The sequence below is a fragment of the Diceros bicornis genome, chromosome 9 (genome assembly GCF_020826845.1).
Source record: "Diceros bicornis minor isolate mBicDic1 chromosome 9, mDicBic1.mat.cur, whole genome shotgun sequence".
NCBI classification, from domain to species: domain Eukaryota; kingdom Metazoa; phylum Chordata; class Mammalia; order Perissodactyla; family Rhinocerotidae; genus Diceros; species Diceros bicornis.
Window position 1 is genome coordinate 12,814,164 of NC_080748.1, and position 23,929 is coordinate 12,838,092.

Sequence of the window (23,929 nt, forward strand, 5' to 3'; positions counted from 1 at the left end):
GAATAAAGGCTGGCACAGTGCTGATCTTACTGAAGAACGTAATAAAATAAATTGAAGGAAAAAAGAGAAAAGTTGTAGAGAGATAAAGAATAGGAAAATACACCTGAAGTATGAACAGAAGTCATTTAAAAGAAGGGGAATATTCTACAACAGACGAAGAAAGTTTTAATTTCTTTTCACATTAAACATTGTTTACCACAATCAGCTAACAGAAATTACTGTAACATTGGTCAAGATGACATAAAACTAAGGATAAATGTTACGAGAAAAACTCATTTAATGTGAATGACGACGTTAGATACTATATTTTTCACGACAGGATGAGATACAACTTATCTTGAAGAGAAAGCAAATAATTCAGGTCAAGGAGACATGCTGAGCTTTTAATAAAGAAGAAAAGCTTTGCCTTGTCCAGAACACTTAACAAAGTCTAGGATAATTTAGATAAAAGAGGTGAGCTGGACACCAAGCGCCAGGCAGGGTCACAGGCCCGTGACTCAGGCTTTACTCCCGGTGCTGGATCCAGGCAGCTTCCTGTGGTGAGGGAGCTGTGACTGCTGGCAGAGGGATCTTCACTAGTAGCCTTGGATCTGATCAACCATATTTTAACCACTGGGCAGTCCAAGGAACTATTTTAAAAGGGATAGTTGAGTATTTTCACATATATACTATTAAGGCATCTAAATTTTTGGTGTTTTCAGTATATAATTTTACTGCTACTTTTTATTCTTTTTTTCATGTTGTATAACAATGATATTAGGTATTAAATGACAATTCTTTCTCTACTAATGAACCAGTTTATCCATTTTGCAAACTCTAAATTGAGGTCTTGTGAAAGGGAAATTTATAATGTGAGAACACACAGAAAAATATATTGAAAACCAATAGAGAATATTTTTAACTACCATAAAAATTCAATCATAATTAACTGATAATTTTAACTTTGGAAAGACAGAAGAGTAATTAGAATTAAAATAGGTATTAGAAATAATTACCAGTAATGTGCTTTACAAAAGAAGAATAGAGCCATAAATGGCTTAATTGTCCAATTGAGTAACTACCAGATTCTTCTTTAGTCAACACTAACAGAATTCACATTTGAGCTAGTCAACAAAGCATATAAATATTTAACATCTCTTGAATATAACATTTTAGTGATAACAGAGACTACATAATTCTATTCATTGTTATCACTGTGCACAAATTAACCAGGTTAAATATCAAAGAGACATTGTGAATACTCCCGAAACTAACAATAGAATGTTAATTAAACAAATTTTTAAAAGATTCAGAAATAAAAGTATAAAACAATTTTAACATGGATAAGACAGTCTTAAACAATTATCGACCTAATCAAGACCTTTAAAATTACCGCCGAAATGCACTACGATGTTTTTTTAATTTTGTTTCCAGAAAGAATCTATAAGTACAGGTTGCAGGAAGAAAATGTTTAGTGCTATTTACATTCATTTTAAAACTCTGCTCTATACAAATTTAATTCTGATCAGTATGAACAATATTTTCGTAGATCTACTGCATATAAAGCCTTTTCATCAAAGCATTAACAATGAATAAAATAACCTGATTACCTTAAACAAAGCTGACCATTTGAAACCATTTACACTTAACGTTTGTAAGGGCCATGGACGCTTATTAAAGTACAGAACATAACGTCAGCCTGCAACTTCATTTTTATAAAGGCTAAAGGTATTTATATGGAATATTGTTCTATATACTATACGCCAATCTATATTTTAAAGTTCTACAGTTAGGTATTTTATAAGTTTTTTATTAAATATATTCTACACATATTTGTAATTTCATCCAGGAAGAATTTCTTCCCAGTGAAAAAATATAAAATCTTTTATATTTTTACAGGTTTAGATGAAACTAGCTCATGCTATAGTGCTGTGCAAATTGTTTTAGCATATCAATTTTTAAATTATTGGTACAAAACAAAAGAATGGCATCCTTAATCGTGTATGCCTTCAAAAATCAGCTTTTGATTTTAATACAATTGCAAGCACTAATACCAAATGCAAACTACATAAAGAAACAAAATTAGTTACTATGGAGAATTTTTTAATTTTAAGAATTCATCTGAACTCTAATGAGTAAACGTGACACTGGACACAGTTACCAATGAGCAATAATTATGAAAAAATTCAACTTGCTGATATTCAAATACATAACCTTGATCAGTAAATGAGGTTTTCTAATATTTCTGCAGAATAATGGAAGTCTATGAGTGACTGGAATTGACCCCTCCCATATTAAGGCTAGGAAACGCACTCTCATCCCTTGTGCTGTGTGACAAGCACTCAGTTACTGCAGACTCGAGAGTGCACGTGTTAAAGGAAAAACAATTCGTTTCATCAGCCCTCTACTGAGTGTTTTAAACAACAGGCACATTTTCTTTTTTCATTTGTTGCAGGGAAAATGGTCACACTCAGTTTAGTATTCTGTGCCAGTGCAGCCACCATGGCTGACTTTGGTAGAATTCACCCAACATTTTAGTTTCTTTTCCATTTTTTCCTCTCCATTTGGCCCAGTAATTGACTTCATTAATTGCTAAGTGTTTTCCAGTGTGGAATAGTACATATGAGTATTTCTAGGTACCATAAACCATGTTATAAATTCTGCTGATGAAGAAAATAATGTCAATCTTTTTTAGTGCAAACTGTATTTGGAACACCTTATTTGTTAGTCCTGGTGATGAAAATTTTTGTGGCAGCAAAATGGTTTCTGCTATGAAAGATAACTTGTTAACTTTTCCCCTGGAGATTGACTGCATTCAAAAACCAATACATTTTAAAACTGCTCAACATAAACAAAAATACTAGAAATAAAAAATCATAGTGAAAAATGTTCTCGGTTCTTTTTACTTTCATGAGAAAAGACGACAGAGTTCATGTGATAATTCAGTTCCGTGGATTTACAGGCAGACTCTTCCTAAAGGTTTCTGAAGTAATGTTGGGTCTCTTCTGTGCCAGCAGCATGAAAGACAAAAACTACATCACATCACTTAGCAAACAGTGTTTACAGGATTACACAACAATTACTCTCTCCAGTCTTTTCCCGATTCCTCTGACCTAGGGAAAATGAAGAAAAGTCTCATTTATAAAAATTCTTGAATTGGAGGTGGGTGGGGGTGTGGGGTAGAGGAAGAACCCAAGCATAATAAGAAACAAGTTTCTTTTTTTTAATATTTGCATTTTTTTAAATTAAAAAGCTATAATAAATACTCTTTTAATTTTAGCCTATTTCCAAATATGTCTGGTTATTTACTTAACAGCTCTATTCATAAACTATGAAAACTTGCTTTCCCTCAAAATATGCAAGAAAAACTAAGCCTTATTTGAACGGCTGTCCCTGTGGCTCAAGCGAGAAACCTCCCTAGTGCGTGGCTTACCTTGTGAGTTTGGCTCCGGCAGTGTCTCTCTGGCCACCAAATGCATCACTGTTGTTTTGCCAAAAGGAAGTTTTAACGCTACGTGAAAAGAAGAAGACGATTCGTTACGTATACATCGACCTATTGAAATCACGAACCAGAACTAAAACCATTTAAAAAACGGATTGCTTTTTGTATGACTTCCTCAATAGAACGTTCTTACCAGATGGAACATCTCTTACAAAATGAAATTAGGTTAATATTATCAGAAACAATTTTTACAATTCAGAAATTGTTCTTCCCAGTTATGACCATTAGCTTGACACATATTATCCATATTGTTTAAAGAAAGGGACAAGAGAAAACACATAATTGGTTAATATTGGAGATAACCTTTGGAGGAGAAAAGAAAAGGAAGTAAAATTTTTTAAAAGAAAACTTTTTCTGGACTAGGGAAAAGTTTAGATTAAGAGACATTTGTTTCTAGTGTATCACCTAACAAAATTACTGCACCAAACAGACCACTATAATGTAGAAGACAGACAAACTTAATTTTAAACATTTATTCTCAACTTTGGACACTTCAATTAGAAAATAATTTTCTTTAAAAGCTTACTTTAAAAGAATCACTATCTTGGCATTATTAATAATCACTGTGTTCTAATCAAGTTTTCTCATTCATAAATAAAAAATTATGAAATATTTCAGACATAGAATATAATATACACCCATATATTCATGAACCACTTAATACAAACATCAAGTTTCATAGTAAATTGCTTTGCTACTCTGTGTATAAAATTAGAAGCAGCCAGTGTTTCTAACTTCTCGAGTTATCTCCATAGGTGCGATGTTTTAGTCCCAAACTTACTTCCTCTCAGTAACAAACCCAAGGCAGGCTTAAGATCATTACTCAGCAAGTACGATCCTCCTGCTACCTGCTTTTTAAATCTTGCTCTACAGAATGATAGTTAACATGTAGATTAAAAAAGAGTCCTAATTATCTTCAATATTATTAATATTTCATGTAATCACGGTTAGTTTCCATCTTGTTTAAAGTTGGCTGGCCATTATTTGGTCTATTCCCTTAACTTCTGATGTTCAAATGAAGCATGGCGGCCCATAAATACACACTATGATGAAAAAAGAGGAGGGCCTTTTGTGGATCATCTCCTATGCCTGATTTAACATTAAAATGCAAACAAGACTTGTATTATTAAACTCTTCACTAAATGTTTTGGGAAAGCCTGACTGAATTTAAAATGTACACATACCAAGTTGTGTATCACTCATACTATCTTGACTCTAGTAAGCCAGATCTGGGTTAAAAACTGCATCTCTGCTCCTTACCAACCGTGAAATGGGTTGTTATCTACCCTCCCTAAGCCTCAGTGTCCTCCACCTAATTCTATCACCTGCCCCTTAAGCTGTACTGATTAAATGAGACAATCCAAGGACAGTGCTTCTGTGCCGGGCTTGGCACAAAGAAAGCACGCAGTGAATATCACCATGATCACTGTCGTTGTCACTGTGAGACAGCAAGGAAAATGGATCTCAGAAAACAGGTAAGTGAACTGAGATGTAACTTTAGAGAAATGTTGGGCAGGCCGGGAAAGCTACTGAGTGGCTTACTGTTTGAAGCTACAAATTTGATCAATGGGGACTATTATTTTCCTTTTCCATTTGAATTTTAACTAGAAATAGCAGATATTGATACTAACAGTATCAAAGAAAGGGATACAAGAATCTAAAATGCTTTCTCTTTTCACTGTGGATGCTTCCGCTATCTACTATGACACTATACAATATCCAGGACAGAGGTTTTCAGCTGTCACATAAAAATCATCCAGGGTTTCAATTCAGTAGTAGTTGGAGAGAGAGGGCATGCAGAAATCTGCTTTTTTTTTTTCCTTTGGGTGAGGAAAATTTGCCCTGAGCTAACAGCCGTTGGCAATCTTCTTCTTTCTCTTGAGGAAGATTAGCCCTGAGCTACCATCTATGCCAGTCTTCCTCTATTTTCTATGTGGGATGTCTCCACAGCATGGCTGATGAGTAGAGCAGGTCCGCGCCAGGGATTCAAACCCATGAACCTGGGCCACCGAAGTGGAGCGCGTGGAAATTTAACCACTTGGCCATGGGCTGGCCCCCAACTCTGTATTTTTAAATAAGTATCCTAGGTGATTCTCATCCCATCGTCTCAACCATATTTTCGGAAACACTGTTGTGGAATGTACTGAACATCAATCTTGCAGTTGATCTTCTTTTCCAATTAGTAAGGCTGTTATCACAACTTTTCTTTAGTAGACTGAAATTCTATGTAAGTAAAAGGTTATATATCAAAAAGGGAATTCAGGGCTATGTTTTAAGAAACCTGATAACAAAAAATTTAAACCTGAAATTTACTGAACCACAAAATCTCAAGAGTGGCAGAGAATGCCCAGGTCTCCTGGTTTAACCATCCACATAATGACTGAACCCCACCCATGGCTGTATCCCTATTTTGTATTCACTCACTGCTTGAACGTTACCAATAACAAAGATCTTACTCTTTTCCCATGGTGGTCAGTTCTTTCTTTAGGCAGCTTGACATGTTCAAATATTCTTTCTTGTATTGAACAGAAATCTGTCTGCCTTTGATTTCCAGCTGGTTGGTCCTAAGTCTAATTCACAGGGTATACAGAGCAAGTCTCAAGCCATGCAAAGCAAGCCTAAGCCTTCTTCACAGTAGCCATTCAAATATTTGAAGAGAGACGCTAAGACCCTGTGTGCTGTCTCCTCTATTATCCACACTCAAGGACACAGGCAGACTAAAAAGAAAAATTGCGACCAAAAAGACAAAGAACTGTATATTATTTAACTTTTATCAAACACCCAGATATACTGATCAATATGAAAGATCTAAGTTATATTCCTATGCTATTGTCTAAATCACTAAGGCCAGAGATGGTTCACTTTGTTTTTGAAAAGACTGACAGCAACATAGAATGACAATAATTAACAATAAATCAATCTGTTAATTATTCAAAAACAAATTCCAAAAAAATATTGCTAAAAATTTATACTTTAATGGGAATGAATCAATAGTTTGATTTTAACACAAATTTCATGATCTTTAATATGAAGTTGGAACTTTGGGGCCACAACAGAAAGATAATTAGAGAATTAAGCTGGTGGGAAATTGCTCACATAGATCAATACTCAAAGGGAAATGGAGTCTCAAGATTCATTCATGTAGTCAATAGATTAAATTCAGTCAACATTTACCGATCAACATTACAAGAGCTTATGTGAGTCATAGACAATCAAAAAAAGACTAAAACATGGCCCCATCCTTAATGAATGTACAACACAGCCAGGGAGCTAACAGTCAATTCTTACATTAAGAGCTGGCCCATGTAACTATAGAAAGAGCTATCAAAAAACCTACAAACCAAAAAAGCTATATTTTAAATGGCAGACAATCTCTTAGGAGATAGCAGTACTTTTCAGACCAATTATGACACTGCCACTGGTATGTGTGAAACTATATCCTGAAATGTTCTACCTACTTGATATTGTCATAATAATCATCTACTCCAGCCCTTATCACACAGTATTTTAACAGTGGATTTTATCTGTTTGTACTATGTAATACTAGAGCATCTGGATGGAAAAGATTCTGTCATGTTCAATTGTTTAGCACAGTGTTGGCACGTAAGAAATAAATATATGCTGAATGAATGAGTGAAAATATTCTACGTTTAAGGAGAAAGACATTAAATATTTCATTATTAGGTTTTGAGAAAAAATTCAGACTATATTTAAACAAAGATATATTAAAGTAGATCACTTTAGTTGCCCACAAATTTCTAATTATTAGAATATATTTGAAATACATGTGCTAAAAACCGAACCAACCCTGCTGATGGTAGGAAATGTACCCCAGAGGGGGGCACTATTGAGCTACATTTCTCCAATCACATGTAAAGGGCAGTGAGAGCTAACACAGGGTTTACTAGGTGCCAAGCACTGTTCTAAGTGCTTTAAATATATAAATTTAACACTCCTAACCTAGGAGGTAGACACTATTGTTACCCCATTTTATTGATGAGGAAACTGAGACACAAAGCAGTTAAGTAACTTGCCCAACTTACACAGTCAGTAAGTAGTGGAACCAGGATACAACTTGGACAGTCTGGTTCTAAAATCTGCTCTTTCAATCACTACACTCTGCTGTCTCTCCAATGTCACTCATTCACCTTTATTCTTGCATGACTGGCAATTACATCAGTTAGAGTCAAACTGAAAACATTCCTTCATTATTATATTTGAAAACCAATTATCATAAACCTTTCCTAGATTGTGGGTCTGGCTTTAACTTATAAATATCTAAATTATATTATCCAGAAGTACAATAAAATTACATTTATAAAATAATAGGTATGGATTCCTACCTCTAATGGGATAGAATTTGTTTTATAAGGTAGTAAACACTTATCATAGTGCTAAAATTAAATTGAACAGAATGCAAAATGTAAAGGAGTAGACTTATCAAAAAAATAGGCAGAATTCATGTTGAGTTTGGAATTATAATTTTTTAGTAAAATGAGATATTAGCATCTAAACAAACAAATGAATAATGCTGCGATGAGACAGACATTAAATCCCGTTACAAAGGTGACTATTACCTCCTAATGTGACATTTCCATGCAGAAATCTTCCTTGATAAATAAGTCGTAGAATGTTTGGACTGCTGACCTGCTCTTCTTCCCAGTCTGAAAAGAACCAGTGAACTTGTTAGGCATATTTCAACACAAAATTAAGATATTACTGCATTGTTCTAAAAATTCAGATCCAAATCAGGTAGAACACATCAAAGACGACACTTGGAGTTTCCTAATAATTGAAACAGTCACTACTTATGCAGTCATTGCAGCCTTGGTTCTTGCTAGTTCTTCTCATTAAATAGTAAAAGCTACAGAAAGACAAGTTTTTACTTAAAGAACACTAAAATGTGCCAAAATATAGTCTTGAAGTTTAAAAATTACAACGAGTTGGAAAAAATCTAATCCTAGGTAAAGAGAAATGTATTTAAAAATTAATTTCAATTACCAGTAATTAACAGAGAATACTATAATGCTCCAATATTTGTAACCTGTTAAAATATATATATTTGAGGCTAGAAGCAACAGGTTTAACAAAGATTTTTAAGAGAATTAATATATTGATACAGAGAATAAAAAATTCTACCTCAATAAAACTGGAGAACAAAAATTTTAAAAAGAGAATAACAAAAAAAATTAACAGTGCTTACTTTTGGATAATGTTGATTTATTACTTTATTGTCTTTTTTTTAAGCCAATTGGTAAACATTACAGAACACACAACTTTAGTTCACTTTACTCAAAATACCAGAAGAAACTCAAAAAATAACATATATTAGAAGGTATTGGGCCAGCCCTGTGGCTTAGCGGTGAAGTGCCCGCGCTCTGCTACTGGTGGCCCAGGTTCTGATCCTGGGCGCGTGCCGACGCACCGCTTCTCTGGCCATGCTGAGGCTGCGTCCCACATACAGCAAGTAGAAGGATGTGCAACTGTGACATACAACTATCTACTGGGGCTTTGGGGAGAAAAAAAATAAGAAGGTATTATACAGGTATGAAAGCTAGGGGGCCGGCCCCGTGGCTTAGCGGTTAAGTGCGTGCGCTCTGCTGCTGGCGGCCCGAGGTTCGGATCCCAGGCGCGCACCAACGCACCACTTCTCCGGCCATGCTGAGGCCACGTCCCACATACAGCAACTAGAAGGATGTGCAGCTATGACATACAACTATCTATTGGGGCTTTGGAGGGAAAAAAATAAATAAATAAAAATCTAAAAAAAAAAAAAAAAAGCTAGGAAAGTGGACAAAGAAAATCAAAAGACAAAGTGGTGGGTAGGATGGGTAACAGAATATTTCATTTTAGCATATCACTTATGTTACAGTAAAATATGAACACTACTCTGTTAAAATGATGGTTTAAGGACACTGGCAGGGTATGGGATAATTTTCACTAGCTTGTAAATATAATAATTCAAGCTCTGATTTTGATAAAGATTTGAGAATTCCATCATCATCTTTCTCAATAATTCCAGTGTCATGTGTTTGTTTCCTACAGAAGCTCCTATTATCAGGAGATAACTGTCAACACAAAAACCAGTTTAAAATATCCTGAAGAGTAAATGATAGAAGAGAAAGGAGGTAAGTAGGGTACTTTTCCTTTTGCCTTTTCTTTTGAGTGTTCAAAATGATGACTATGAATTTGATAAAAACCAGTGCATCTCAGTGACTCAGCACAACAGAAATAGGTAGAGAAGAAATTAATCTCAGCCATTTCTCCTCCTCCCTCTGCCGCCTCCCCCAGGCCCCTTGTGGCCTTTTCTCCTGTCCCTCTTCCCTCCCCTTGGGCTGCCTTTGCTGCCTTCTGACTCCAGGGCTCCCACGTCCCTATTCTTCCAGAAGAAAGATCAAACAAACCTCTAACACTTTAGTACGGATTATGCTTTGAATTCACCGCATACAAAATTATTGTTTAATAGAATATTTCTGGTCAAGATGGAAGTGTGCCATAGATATAAAGACAAATATCAGTAATTATCTCATTCACAGGAAAAAGAATTCTAAAAATACTTTTGTGAGATGCAGAAACTTGAAGCCACATATTTCATTATCTTATACAGAGTGTCATGATTTCCACCTACTTCATTGGTTTAATATGCTATTAAACCTTTTTTAATAGGTTTTCCTCGCAGAGGATCTAAAATTGAGAGAGACCTGTAGAACAATGCTTGAAGGAGGAATTTCAGCTACTAGTAACATATATTTAGCGGATTACTTTTTGGACCTCTGACCCAGTAACAGCTATGTGTCTGACTATTCCACCTATTAACAACATTGCACTAAACTGCACAAAAAAAAGGAAAAATTCCTTCCAAAAATATATTGCACAAAGTATTTTCTTCTACTGATTTAACATTTACTACACTTTTCTTATTAGCACCAATAAATATTTACATTTGCTGACCTTTAGTGCATTACATAATATAACGTAGAACTAGATTTCTAATTTAAATATTTTATATAAAATAAAAATTATTTATTTTTATTCCCTGCATTGTCTAAAATTGCTGAGTAGAACTGGCAACCTGAGGAAAGACTGGGTTCAAAAACTTCTTTTGTGAAAATAAGTAACGCAGGATTGATACAATCAATTTCTAATACTGGTAGCTGGTTCATTCATTTGGAAAACTATGGCAAAGACCTGCAATTCAGTCTCACCTTTGTTTACGATTAATTAGGATATTTTAAGGAATTAAAACTAATTTTAACATCTAAGATAAACAATTAATGAAGGTAAAACGAATTCTTTCACCACAAGTTATAATGTTGCCCAAATAAAATAAATTTTTGAGAGGGATTACCCTTTTTTGTCTTGCGTAATCTTTTCTACAATATCCATATATGTGAAAAGCTATGTTGCCGATTCCCTCCCTACCAAAATCACAAAAGTAATCTTTTACATCAGACTTAGTACAACATTACTATTAGACAGGTATTTAAAAATGCTTTCCACACTGATAGTTATTTATCCTGCCTAGCTATGAAGAAAAGCCAATATGCTAAGAGCCCCAAGTTCAGTCTACTTTAGCTTTCCTGAAGTTCCTTCTTACCTATAACCTTCAGCTTCAGTCCCTCCCTGACTTAGGAACTAGCACTGACTTCCCCTTGGTTACCAATGGGAAGAAAGATCCAGTCATTTGAAAGTATTTATCTAAATCAGTGTTTCTTAAACTTAGGTCTATGAATTCACAAAGACACGTTCTTAGGGTCTGAAAGTCCTTTTCAAGAATTATTAGTATTTTCATTTTAATGAAAAATCCAGAAGATATTATCTAGCTAATTCAAATAACCACCTTATAACCAAGTATAGCCTTGGGATCTTAGTGCCCATGTACGCATTTAGGTGTACCATTGTACTGGCGCCAAGCAGTACTTCTTAACTGTCGAGAGGCTCATAAGAAAAGAATAGAGGTTGACTTACTACATAAACAATGCATTCTTGTTATGTGAAGGCTGAATGACAATTTGGTACACTGTGTGAATGAAGGTTTTCTGGTGAATCTGCAGGTAACTGTGTCCTCATACAGCAAGCAGGAACATAGGCATGCCAAATCAATAGCACCATATTCATGGTGCAAGCAGTGAGTTGGTTTTAGCAAAAATACATCATCTGGCACATTAATGTTGTTAGTTTGAATGTTATTGGTTTTAGAGTTATATTTGCATTTTTTTTGCAGATGTTTTAGTTTTATAGTTGTATACAAGTTAATAAGGACAAAGAGTTTTAATTGGGTTTTACCTTCCTATCTTTAAAAATAAACATTATAATAAAAATAATTTAAGTCAGCACCAGGGAATCTACAAGAAATTTCTTCTTTTAAAAGAGTTTCATATATTATTTAAGGTTGAGAAACACTCATCTAATTGACTCATTTTGTAGACACTGTGTTCTGTGTTGAGACAAGTCTTGTCCTTTAAAAGTCCAAATTGCTTTGGCTAGTTAAATTAAGTGAAATCAGCTGAAACAGTCATATCACTATGGTACATGCCATAAAAAGGGTCAAGATGATTTGGGGAAAGTTCGAAGAAAGAATGTAAGCAAAAGACTCACTTTAGGATGGCAATACAGAGTCTCGTTACATAGAAAAGAACCCAAGAAAGCTTCGAAGGGATACACACACACACACACATCACCATTTTGTTTGTCATGGATACTGGCTTGAAAACGCAAAGCATAAATGGATTTTATACCTTCTTGACCTTGTAGTAGGTTCAGAGAACACAAGAAGTCACTTGAATTAGAAACTAACTTTGTGTCAAACTCAATTTTAAATAGGCTATGTATAGACTACGTATAGAATAGACCAGAGAATGAATTATAATTTGTTAAAGATAGTTTTTCTTTCCTTTCAGTTTGTGTTTTGGTGTCAATAGCTTTACTGATACGAAAGTGTGAGCGTGTGTGTGTGTGTGTGTGTGTGTGTGTATGAGTTAACTACTTTGTGTTTTTCTTTTAAAAAATAATTTTCATTTACATAAAACAGTTCTAAGGCAAAAACAGGGACTTTTCGTACTGGTTCCTTTATTATTTTGCAATAAGATAGCTGAAGGGCAAAATCTAGGGATCCCCTTTAACTTTAAGCCTTGCAGCCTCAATTATTTGTTTGTTCTTTTATATTTTATACATTTATAACTTTTTCAAAACGTCTGTCAAACAAGGTAGGGCATAAAGAATTAACATTATTTGTTCTCAAGAGAAAAACACCACTCACCCATTGGCCAGTTGTCATACACATGCTTTGCAATGTCAGAAGCAGAATCATTAGGAGAAAACAGGAACTCTTTTGTTTTCCCGCTTACCAAGATGAGGCGCAAATTTATCTGAAAGACAATGATTCTTTTAATATAAATCTTGACATTTTTAATGTAAAAAAATGACTCAAGTGTTTTATTTCAATCACATTCTAAATTATTACTAATGCCATTTTCTGGTTTTTGTTTACTTAAATTCTGTAAAGATTTGTTTTAAAGAATGACAATGTGGTATATGATTTTATTTCCATTATTTAATATATATGTGGGAGGAACAGATATATTTGCTCTATATAAATATTTGCCATATTAAATGAACAAAGGAAAACCAAAATCCATCATGCTTTTAAATTGAACTACTCCAACAATGTTCAGAATTGGACTTTTACAGGTTATCACTATTACTACAGAATACATAATTTTACATTGAAAAACTAATAAAAGTGGTGACCTTGTAGATCACATCACTAAGTAGAAAATATAATTTAGTTGATAATAAAGAGAAAACAGTAAATTATATACAACTTTTTATCATATAAGAATTATTCAAACTTAAATAAATTAACCAGAAAGTATAATTTTAAAGAACTTTGTCATGGTCAATGAAGGAATCAATAATAGTAGTTACTTTAATCCCAACTGCATGATCATTTGTTTTCTTGGGAGGGGGAGGAGGAGCTATGTGTGACAAAGGACACAGATTCAGTGAAAAACCTAACAGAATTAAAATTTTTGAGATCCACTAGATTTACATCTCCAAGTCAATAAATATTTGCTTATACCATTCTTAACACATTTTCTAAAATGTTCACTTTTTAATTTTTATCTTTATCCATAATTAACCTGATTTTTTTAAAAACCACAATATCCATTCATTTCCCTAGATGTTACAGAAATACAAGTATGGTTTCTATATTCCTGGGCTTCTGCTAAGAGAGCAAATAAGACCTTCCTAAAAGTTGGGTCTGGTCCAGAGCTGAGCCCTGGGACTAGCCTAGCTTCTTTATATATAAAGAACAGAGAATGTCATTGTACCATTTTGAATTGTGCCAGGTCCCAGGTTACCCAAGCTCTCCTCTTCAGTTACCAACAGTTTTTTTCTTACAAAAAAAAAAAAAATACCAGAAAATCTTTAAGATGGCAAAGCCTACAATGAATAAATTGGTGCCTCTCACAGTACCATCAAGCACCAGGGCACTGATTTTACTACCCACCGCCACCAAGGCCAATGCCACTCCCAGTGCCTTACCACTCTGAAAATGTGTTGAAAGTTATAAAATACCTTCTCTAGAAAAATGCCATACACAAACAATTCTACATTCAGTGGGATGCAACTGGATTCCATATGAGATGGAGTAAAACTGTATTCCATATTAGAAACTGTATTCTAACTGTATATACACTGCATCTCAAGAAAAAGTTTTTAAAAAGATAAACAAAAAGAAATCTATATTCCAGGTGAAAAGCCTTTTCGAAATGTCCAGTAAGAATTTCTTTCTGTCTTTCCTAATTAGAATGAAATTAGACCAAATAGTTTAATATAGGAAGAGATGTGATGAAATCACACTGCTGTAAAAGAAGTAATATCCAAAAACTTTCTAAGTTTCATTTGAACAAAATTCAAGAAGTAGTTTGCAAGAATGATTCAACTGTAAGAAAGCACCATCTTACTTATTTCCTATGACAAACAAGTAATGAGTGATTCTTAAAGCAAAGAACCTAACATCTATATAATATAATGTGAATTTTAATTCTCACAGTACATCACTATTTATGGTGTCTCTTTATGTGTGAATAATGATAAATATATTATGCTCTGAAATTATAAGGAAACTTTTTTTTTTTTGGTGAGGAAGATTAGCTCTGAGCTAACATCTGCTGCCAATCCTCCTCTTTTCGCTGAGGAAGATTGGCCCTGAGCCAACATCTGTGTCCATCTTCCTCTACTTTATATGTAGGATGCCTGCCACAGCATGGCTTGACAAGCGGTGCAGAGGTCCGCTCCTGGGATCCGAACCTGCGAACCCCGGACCGCTTTTAATGGCTTCAAACTACTGAATAAGGGCCCTTTAGTCATTAATGCCCAAGAAATTATGGCCCTCATAATGGTTCAGCCACATGTGTTTGTTTAACCAGAAAGAAAAATAATTAAATTCAAGCTTCCTAAGACTTATGTAAATGATACAAACCTACTATTTCTTGGAATCATCTTTTAAGTTTAAAATTAATTTCCAATAGGCTTTTATTCAAATTATAATATTTAAAAACAATCCTTAGAATCCATAAAGGCAACACCAAAGCATACTTTAGATTTTCCCTAATATCCATCATTATGGAAATGGAAAAATAAGTGATAGTACATCCTTTCTCTGGAAATTCAGTTGTTAAATGACATGAGATATAGATCTATTTGATTTGACGTGGAAAGTTTCCACAATATAGTAAACAAAACAAAATAATACATCAACCCCATCTCATAAATACATGACACTCACTGGGTTCATGCTGCAAAGTCCTCAGCATTTCCTATTTTAAAACTGATACACATCACTGTCACCAGTAAACTGATATTTCACTTTCATATTTCCAAATCAATGGTCTAATGAATTAATGTTTATCTGGATGTTCAGAATGTTGGAAACTTTTGGCCTCTAGATGTGTTTGACCCAAGTTAAAAAAATATTTTGTAAAATGTTTGCAGGTGGGCATGAACTTTTCAGTTTGACACAGACCCTGCTAGTCCCTGCTCACTCGCACTGGTCTGCTTCAGACACTGATGATGCCTGCCTGGCCCCAGAAAACATGTGCCTCTGTAATTCATGGTGGAGTTTGAAGGGGCTTTGGGCTACAAAATGAGAATGAAAAGCAGGTAAGGGTTTAAAATCTTTAAAATCACTCCTCTGCGTGGGGAAGGGAGAGAATACGACAACTGCAAGAGTAAGTCTATAAATATGAAAATCTGAGAATTTGTCAAATCTTACAGTTAAAACTATCTAAAACTGACAATAACAGTTAAAGACTGCTTCAGGAAAGAAGCTTACGTCTAAAATAAAAAATAACAGCACTAAACCCACAAAATTAAGTTGCTGAATAAAGTAACACATTGTCTGAGACACTCTCAGTGCCTGGCACATAGTAGGTGTTCAACTAACGTTTGTAGACTGGCTAATATTTCAGTTTCTTCAGTTTCAAGATGCAAGTGGAAATGTAAACTGGAAAGGTCAGCGCTGAGATTCAAATCCCAGCTTCAGTGTTCTGTGCAGTGTACTGCACAAATGGTCAGTGCAGTATGTAGAATGGGAATGGATAACAATAACTTTTTAGTAGTGATATGAACATGTGGACAGTTACAACGTGTAAATAGCCCAATGTTTAATTTCTCAGGCTCTGGATCTTGACTGTCAGCAACACACCACAGTGTATATAAATGCTATCACTTTGTAAGGCATTTTGAAAAATAAAATTAATTCTGAGCTACCGTATTAACATGTATATTGTGCCTAGTTTTCAAATGAAGATAAAGACTGGGTTATTGATATGGAAGATTAACAGATGAGTCTGGACTTGTTCCTATGCTTCTGTCTATGTGACAACCTTGCTCCTAGAATAGAAGCATGAATCTGCCTCAGTATGCAGTCAGGTGTACCTTAGGACTGTAACACCAATGGAGGAAAACACTGAACTCCCATAATTTCCTTTAGAAGAAATCTTGAAAACAATCACCTAGATAAACATCTGGATACACAGGTTGGTCAGTAGTTAATTGCTCCCATATTATGGTAAGAATCTTCTCAGGCTTATTCAGATAAATAATGTCAATTATAGCTCCTCTCAGTAAATGTATGGCAATTCCTATAAATGTGAGCTAGTTTCCTTTAAAAGATTACGTACCAATTATTTAAATATTTGTTAATGAAAGACCTTTTTACTCCTTTGAAGCCAAACTAAGTCAATCTGTAAAATACCTTAAAAGAACCTCTGCTTGAGAGGTAGTGAGATTCTTGACACATCAAAATGGGTTAAAAACAAGACTCTTATTTACAGCTTAAAATGAGATATACTACATGTACATACTTGTCTAAAAATAAAGCTGTTAATCAGGACTCCAAATGACTAGATATGAGATGGAACTCCTATTATGTAATAAAATTCCCAAGGGACAGCATTTAGATCATCCAAATGAATCATATATTTTATAATTACTTTTGAGGCAAAACAAATCAAAACAAGACCATTAGTGAGACAGGACTACCATGATCATTTCCTGTAAGGCCAATGGAAACAACAAGAACCCTTCTATGCGTGTAATTTCAAGTTAAAAAAAAGTTTTCAGTCAAACTGCCATATCTATTTGTTAGATTATATCAACCTGGAGAAATCTCACCTAGATATTAATTCACACAACAATTTGTTTTCAGTTGGTCAGGATGGAAAAAATTAGAGGAAGGGAAGAGGGAGAATGGACGACAGAATAAATTGAAATGGTCTTTGGAAATAAAACAGACAATTATGGAGATGGACTATGCCCTTTAAAAGAAATATGACAAGAAATCAAGACGTTGATCAGAAAAGGAACTCCCAACTTCTCCTCTGAGGGTCTCTTAAGAATAAAATGAGTACTGGGGTACTCTACTTTACATTCAAGTGAAACATCTCCACCTTTGTAGGGTTCAGTCCTGCCTTTTCTGCTAAAGGGCAAGCAAGTAGCCAGTGGGAAAGATGTTAGACTTTCTTTGAAAGTCATTTTTAAAAAGCTCTCGATTTATCTCAAGGGGATTATATCGAATTAAAAAAAAAATCCCAAAAGGTTTCATACTGTATGATTCCATTTATATAATATTCTTGAAATGACAAAATTATGAGATGGAGAACAGATGAGTGGCGGCCAGGTTTTAGGAAGAGGGGAAGGGAGAGCAGTGGCTGTGTCTGTAAAAGGGAAGCACAAAGGATCCTTGTGATGGAACTGTTTTGTATCTTACTGTGGTAAGTGGTCACACAAATCTGCACATGTGATAAAACTGCACAGAACTAAACACACACACACACAAGTGCATGTGAAACTGGAGAAATCTCAATAAAATCTGTGAATTTTATCAGCATCAACTTCCCGTTGTGATATTATACTACAGTTATGTAAGATGTTACCATCAGGGAAAACCAGGTGAAGGGCATATGGGATTTCTCTGTACCATTTCTTACAAGTGCATGAGAATCTAAAATTATCTCGAAATAAAAAGATTTTTTTAAAAAAAGCAAGCCCTCAACTTTCTAAACATTTATATGGTAATATATGTCTGTCTTTACTTATTTTTCCTATTTGCATTTAAAAATGAATAGTGCTTTTTAAAAAATAATATTCTATTAAAATAGCTACTTGGTCTAGAAAAAAGATACAAATCTATCAGTGACATTTTAAGACAATGTATGAATTTGAAAATAGATACACATATTTTCTTTTCTCTAGGGTTATAGATTTGTAAAAGGCATATTGTGAATTTTTGTTAAATGTTAAATAAAAATGGAATGAAGGAGAAGAGAAATATGTTCATTTTTCTACAGAAGACTAATATAAAACAAATTATTCAAACAACTGCAGTGCTAAAATATGGTAATTATATATTTCATAAACTTTCTTTTAGTTCATTTATTCAAACATCTTTCTGAAACAGACACTATGCTTGGTGCCTGGATTATAAAAGATTCAACCTTGAAGCTATGAGAGAGACATACAAACATAATTATGGGAAGAAGGGTATTTAGGATATAATAATGTATACCTGAAATTTACATGTTATAAGCCTATATGACCTCAATAAAATAAAATTAAAAAAGAGATAGGGACAGTAAAAAAAAAAAAAAAAAGAAAATTTTAAGTGCTAATAAATATTTGCTAAATAAATTTTTTAAATAACAGAAAGGAAAGCCTATGTAGTCTGAAATTCCAGAGTACAGTATATATGGTACAGCGAACAAAAAAGTAAAAATGCTAACAGCTTGCCATTTATTGTGTGGCTTCCTATATTTCAGTTCCTTAGTTCCTACTCCACCTGGCCCGTCTCTGAAGCAGGTAGTACTATCCCCATTTTAGAGTTGTGGGAATGAGTTGAGATACTTCAGTATGTAGGCAAGCTGAGATTTACACCCAGGTGTGCTAACAACACAACACCTGCTGTTCACCACACTGCGGAAGTGCAGCAGGTGCTGCCAGCAAACTCCTCCCCATGGTCTCCATATCACCTCCCTCTCATCTCCACCACCCTTGGCCCCACTATGCTCCAACCACAGGTGTCTTCTTTCAGCTTCTCAAAACCTCCAAGTTCTTACTCGCCTCAAGGCCTTTACACAGGCCGTTCCTTCCACCTGGAATGCTCAGTGCCCACCCTCCCCACTCCAGTCCACACCCGCTCTGGCTTATATATGTCTGAGCGGAGACGGCATAAATAAATCCTCCCGAGCCCAGTCATCCCGGATGAAGTAATGGAACCAAAGTTTTGAAAAAAGAGTAGGAAAAGAATTTCAAAGTAGAATTAGAGAAGGCAAGAAAGCATTCCTATTCCCCACTGGAACGGAGCAGCAGTTCTATTTGTGAAGAAGTTATATAAGGCATCCATGAAAACAGATTTTAACCTCTAAGAAAATACACCTGAATTTTTGTTGTATAATGGAATTGTAAACTAAGGTACACTGAGATTTGCTAAATGGATTGAAAACTATGGGATCTTCTTCTACATTCTTTTTAGCACTTAGCATGATGTCGATCCTAATATATATGAAATATTAAATCTCTACAGGTAAAAACCCAGTGAGATTCCTTATTTTTAATTATAGAAACATTTACTGACCTAATCTGAAAGATAGGTAAAGGGGAGGTCAGAGAGTTCTGGAGCTTCAGTTCCCAAGTAAAACTTTTACAACATCTCATTTTGCTTGGAATGTGAATTTCCAGAACATGTAACTCTTTTTAAAATGTAGGTGAAGAACTGCATTCCAAAGCAACAGTTAATGCTTTTTGAATTATATGAACCCATCAACTATTTATTCATTAAATTGATTTTTGAGCACTAAACATGAACAAGAAGCTGTTGGGCTATAAAAATGAATTAACAGTAATAGTGAATTAGCCTGCTTGCTTTCTACACAGATTGATTTTTTTTTCTCATCAGTGAAGAAACAAAGGAAATGTTAGGTTCTTATAAGTACAATTCAGAATCAAATAATGTAACTCAAAATTTATACAGCATTTAGTGCCTGGCACATAGTGACTAATTAGCTATTATCACAAATTATCTATCATTATCATCATCATAACCATCATCAGCTTAGTAAATCACACAATACTAACTATATAATGCCCTTTCTTTAAATACTTTATAATGTACATTTACTTTAAAATAAGTTTGGGGAACTTTGAAAAAATTAAAATTCCATGAGAAGACTGAACAATATATATTCTTGAGAATCCTTGCAAATTATTCTTAAAATTATATTTTTTTCAAGTTCCAAATTCTTCAAATTTAGAAAACATGTTGGTTCTGAAATTAAAGTATGGTTCTGCACCACTTTAAAACCCGACTATAGGATATCCTTTTAAAACTTGCACACAGGATACAAACTAGCTGCTTTAACCGGATTTCAATATGCAACGTATAATTTCCTATACATCCTATCAACTAAAAGGTAAATCTGAATGAAACCAAAGCACCCTCTCTGGAACACCAGATTTGCATCTAGGGAAATCTTTGTTTTGAGGAGGATTTTTAGGTCTTCTGACTCACTCAATTAAGAACAACAGTTCAGTACAATTGTTTCTGTCAACCAAGCACTGAAGATACTAAATTATAAACAGGAGAAAGGGAATTGGCAAAGGCAAAGCAATAGAAAGGACACTGGGGAAGGGAGAGAGTAGCTTTTTCTATATTCATAATACATCTTCATGTATTTCAGAAAGATGATAATTCTCTTCTCTGCCCATTTTCCCTTAGTGGAAATATGATGGTATAAGTTTTTTGGCTAACAGCCTGAAATCGTGGGGAAGGAAACTAATATTTATTGAATACCAATTCTGTACCAGAAGTTTTCCTTACATATGTTGTCTCATTTAAGTAGTTCAAGCACACATCCTATTTTGGCACCTACTATATAGTACTTTTCTTCTCTCTAATCACCTAGCTACTCCAATAAATCCAGGTATGACACAGGATGAATCTTTTAGATGTCTATACTTCTTACATTTGTTTTGGCTTTGCTATTGTTTGAGGCTTCTGCCATATTCCCCTTCAGGTAAGTGTTTGCCCTTTTGCTGTGGGTGTCAATTCCCAGGTTCTCTCCCTCCTACTCCTTCTATGCTACTATCAAATTCTCAATACTACTTTAAATTCCACGCCTCTTACAATATTTCTCAATCATTCAACTTTTAAGATTGGAAGGACTTGCAGAAATTCATCCAGTTCATACATAGGGAAAAGACAAGAGAAAAGAGGCCCTGAAAGGCTAGCTAGTTAGTGGCAAAGCAGAATAGGCACCCAGGTTTTCTCCCTCCTAGGTCAAGGTTTGTTCCAGCATTCTTCAATGTCTCCCCAAAACCCCCTCATACCTTCCCCCAGATATTTCTAAATATTGGATTTTGTCTTATTCAAATAGCCACTCCAAAAGGGCTTGCTTTTCTCTTAGGATTCACACAACTTTTGAGACAAAATACTCCTTAATTTGCTACATACTAACTGAAAACTAATCTTGCATTTCTTTGAGTAACGGAACTTCTAGGAAATATAAGGAAATGTTAAGAGAAAAAGAGTTCTAATTTACTGTAAAATAAATTCGGAAATGCCAGGTTAAAAAATTCAAACCAAGTGTTGGCCAGGAGCTGAGGGCGAGAGAGAATGAGGCTATTGTTTAATGAGTATAGAGTTTCAGTTTTGCAAGATGAAAAAGAGTTCTGGAGATGGATGGTGATGATGGTTGCAACATTACGAATGTCTTTAATACCACTGAACCATACATTTAAAAATGGTTAAGATGGTAAATATTATGTGTATTTTACTACAATCTAAAAACCAAAAAATATTTTCAAAAAAAATTCAAAGTTTCTTTACTGCAAATCATCTCAGAATCTGTCATATGCCAAAAGGAATTTGTGAATCTCAGTGGGGAAGAGGGTCCTATACCAGAATGTTCAAGATGGTTCTACTTTCAGCTGACACTTCCAAAGACTGAACACACAAACGTTTGTTAAACAAGGTACTAGGCTAGATGCTGTGGAAGATGCAAAGATGACCAAAACACAATCACTAACTTGATAAGTACTTTGGGTTTGCTATTAAGCATTCACCCACCTCAGGAGTCAGCTGGGCTAACAAAAGCAGGCCATTGAATTTCAAGTTTGTTTACTGATTTTCAAATTTGTTGCGCATGGTGTATTGATGTGGAACCTGATTTGCAGGTAATGGAAATCAGCCATCAGTCCTACAGCATACTATTCAAAAATGTTGAAATAGTTGTAATTAAAGTAATCTATTTACACCTATTGTTAGAGGATGTCAGGGACTTTCCTCCTTTTGGCTAACTATGAATTAAATATTTGTATCACTGTTGTATGAAAGGCCTGGATATACCCAAAGACGGTCTTTAATATTAGACTAAAATTCATATGAGATGGACACCTTAAAAACACACAATTGATAAGGCTTATCTTTTCCATATACTTAAAAAAAATGAGGAAAATGATTGTGGCTAGAAAACAAAATAATTGTAATGTGTGCCTTTGCCCTATGAAAGGGAAACTAATGGTTCTCTGAGGGACTGTCCTAGATGACTGTTAAAATCTCTTCCAGCTCTAATATCATATGACTAGCATTAAACAAAAAGGGCATGTTATTTAGAAATATAACAATTTTATTATGTATAATAAAAATATACACAGGATACATAAACATTCAGTAATGATCAAATTATTCCTATCAGTCACACTTTGTATTTGAATTAATAGAGGTGGAATGATGTAAACCCACTGTCTTCATGTCCTCATCATGAACTCTTAATCTTTCATTCCCTGTAAACCAGTGCCTATTGAGGCCACATTACTGAACCGTACTCTTAGAGGTCACTTATGACCATCTAATAACAAACATCAAATAGCTTCTTCTCATTTCTCATTTTTCTTAGTCTCTCTGCAACATCTGACACAATTTAATGCCTTCCTTCTTCAAAATCTTTCCTCACTAGGTTTCTACAATTCCCAAAATGTGTTTTCTGGAACACTAGCCTCCATGAAGTATTCTGGCGAGAAAAGGGTTTAGCGATCAGACAAACCTGCAGATAAATAAAACATTACTTCATATATTCCCCTCTTGGAGTTTTGCCTTGTATGTTAACATATTAAACACCCAGAGAATTCCTGCAGTGAACAAGTTCACTTAACTTTAACACAGTTGTAGTATTTAAACCACAGAACCAATTTCCTTTCCCATATTACCTGTTACCAGCCCACAGATCTAATGTTTGGTAAAACATACTTTGGGGAATACTATTCCTGCTTCTTTGATGTTTTTTTTTAGTTCTTTTTCCTCTTGTACTCATCATTAATCTTCCATCATCGATCTTTTCTTTCCCCAACACTCTATCCTTGAGAGATATCGTCCACACCCAAGGCTTGAATTGCTACCTATTTGGAACATTCCCAAACTAATTCTCTAGGGAGCACCACTTTCATTTCTCCAACTGCCAGCTGATCATTTCTAATTATGTAGCCTACTGCCCCTCAAAATCGATATGTTTACATTTGAGCTTATTTGTTCCTAAATAACAGGTATCCCTCCTGACATTTATTTCTGATAAATTCTCCTGGTCTCCCACTCAGGCTTGAGAGCTGAGTCATTATTTACTCTACCTTTTTTTCTCATCTCCCCTTACTCAACTACTATATTCTCTCAAATTTTTTCTGCTACCTCTCTCACCCCTAATCCATCCTGCACATTAGACAAACACCGTCAACGGTTTAAAATTTTGTCAGTGTGCTGTAGGCAGCTAACATTTACTGATCACTTACAAATGCTCCATAGTACTTTGCATGAGGTACACAGTTAATCGTCGTACAACCCTATTAGACAGGTACTTCTGCTCCGTGTTGTAGATGGTAAACTGGGACACTGAA

General features: G+C 34.7%; 1 protein-coding gene across 1 annotated transcript in view; it reads right to left on the reverse strand.

The window, feature by feature from the left end:
* Nucleotides 1-255: 255 nt before the first annotated feature.
* UBL3 (ubiquitin like 3) overlaps nt 256-23,929 on the reverse strand; it is a 73,546-nt gene continuing 49,872 nt past the window's right edge. The window contains exons 2-5 of the mRNA XM_058547946.1: nt 12,741-12,849; nt 8,059-8,145; nt 3,413-3,490; nt 256-3,092 (exon numbers count right to left, since the gene is read on the reverse strand). Of these exons, the coding sequence (XP_058403929.1) occupies nt 3,040-3,092; nt 3,413-3,490; nt 8,059-8,145; nt 12,741-12,849 (327 nt within the window). The 3' untranslated portion in view covers nt 256-3,039. The remainder of the gene's footprint in view (nt 3,093-3,412; nt 3,491-8,058; nt 8,146-12,740; nt 12,850-23,929) is intronic.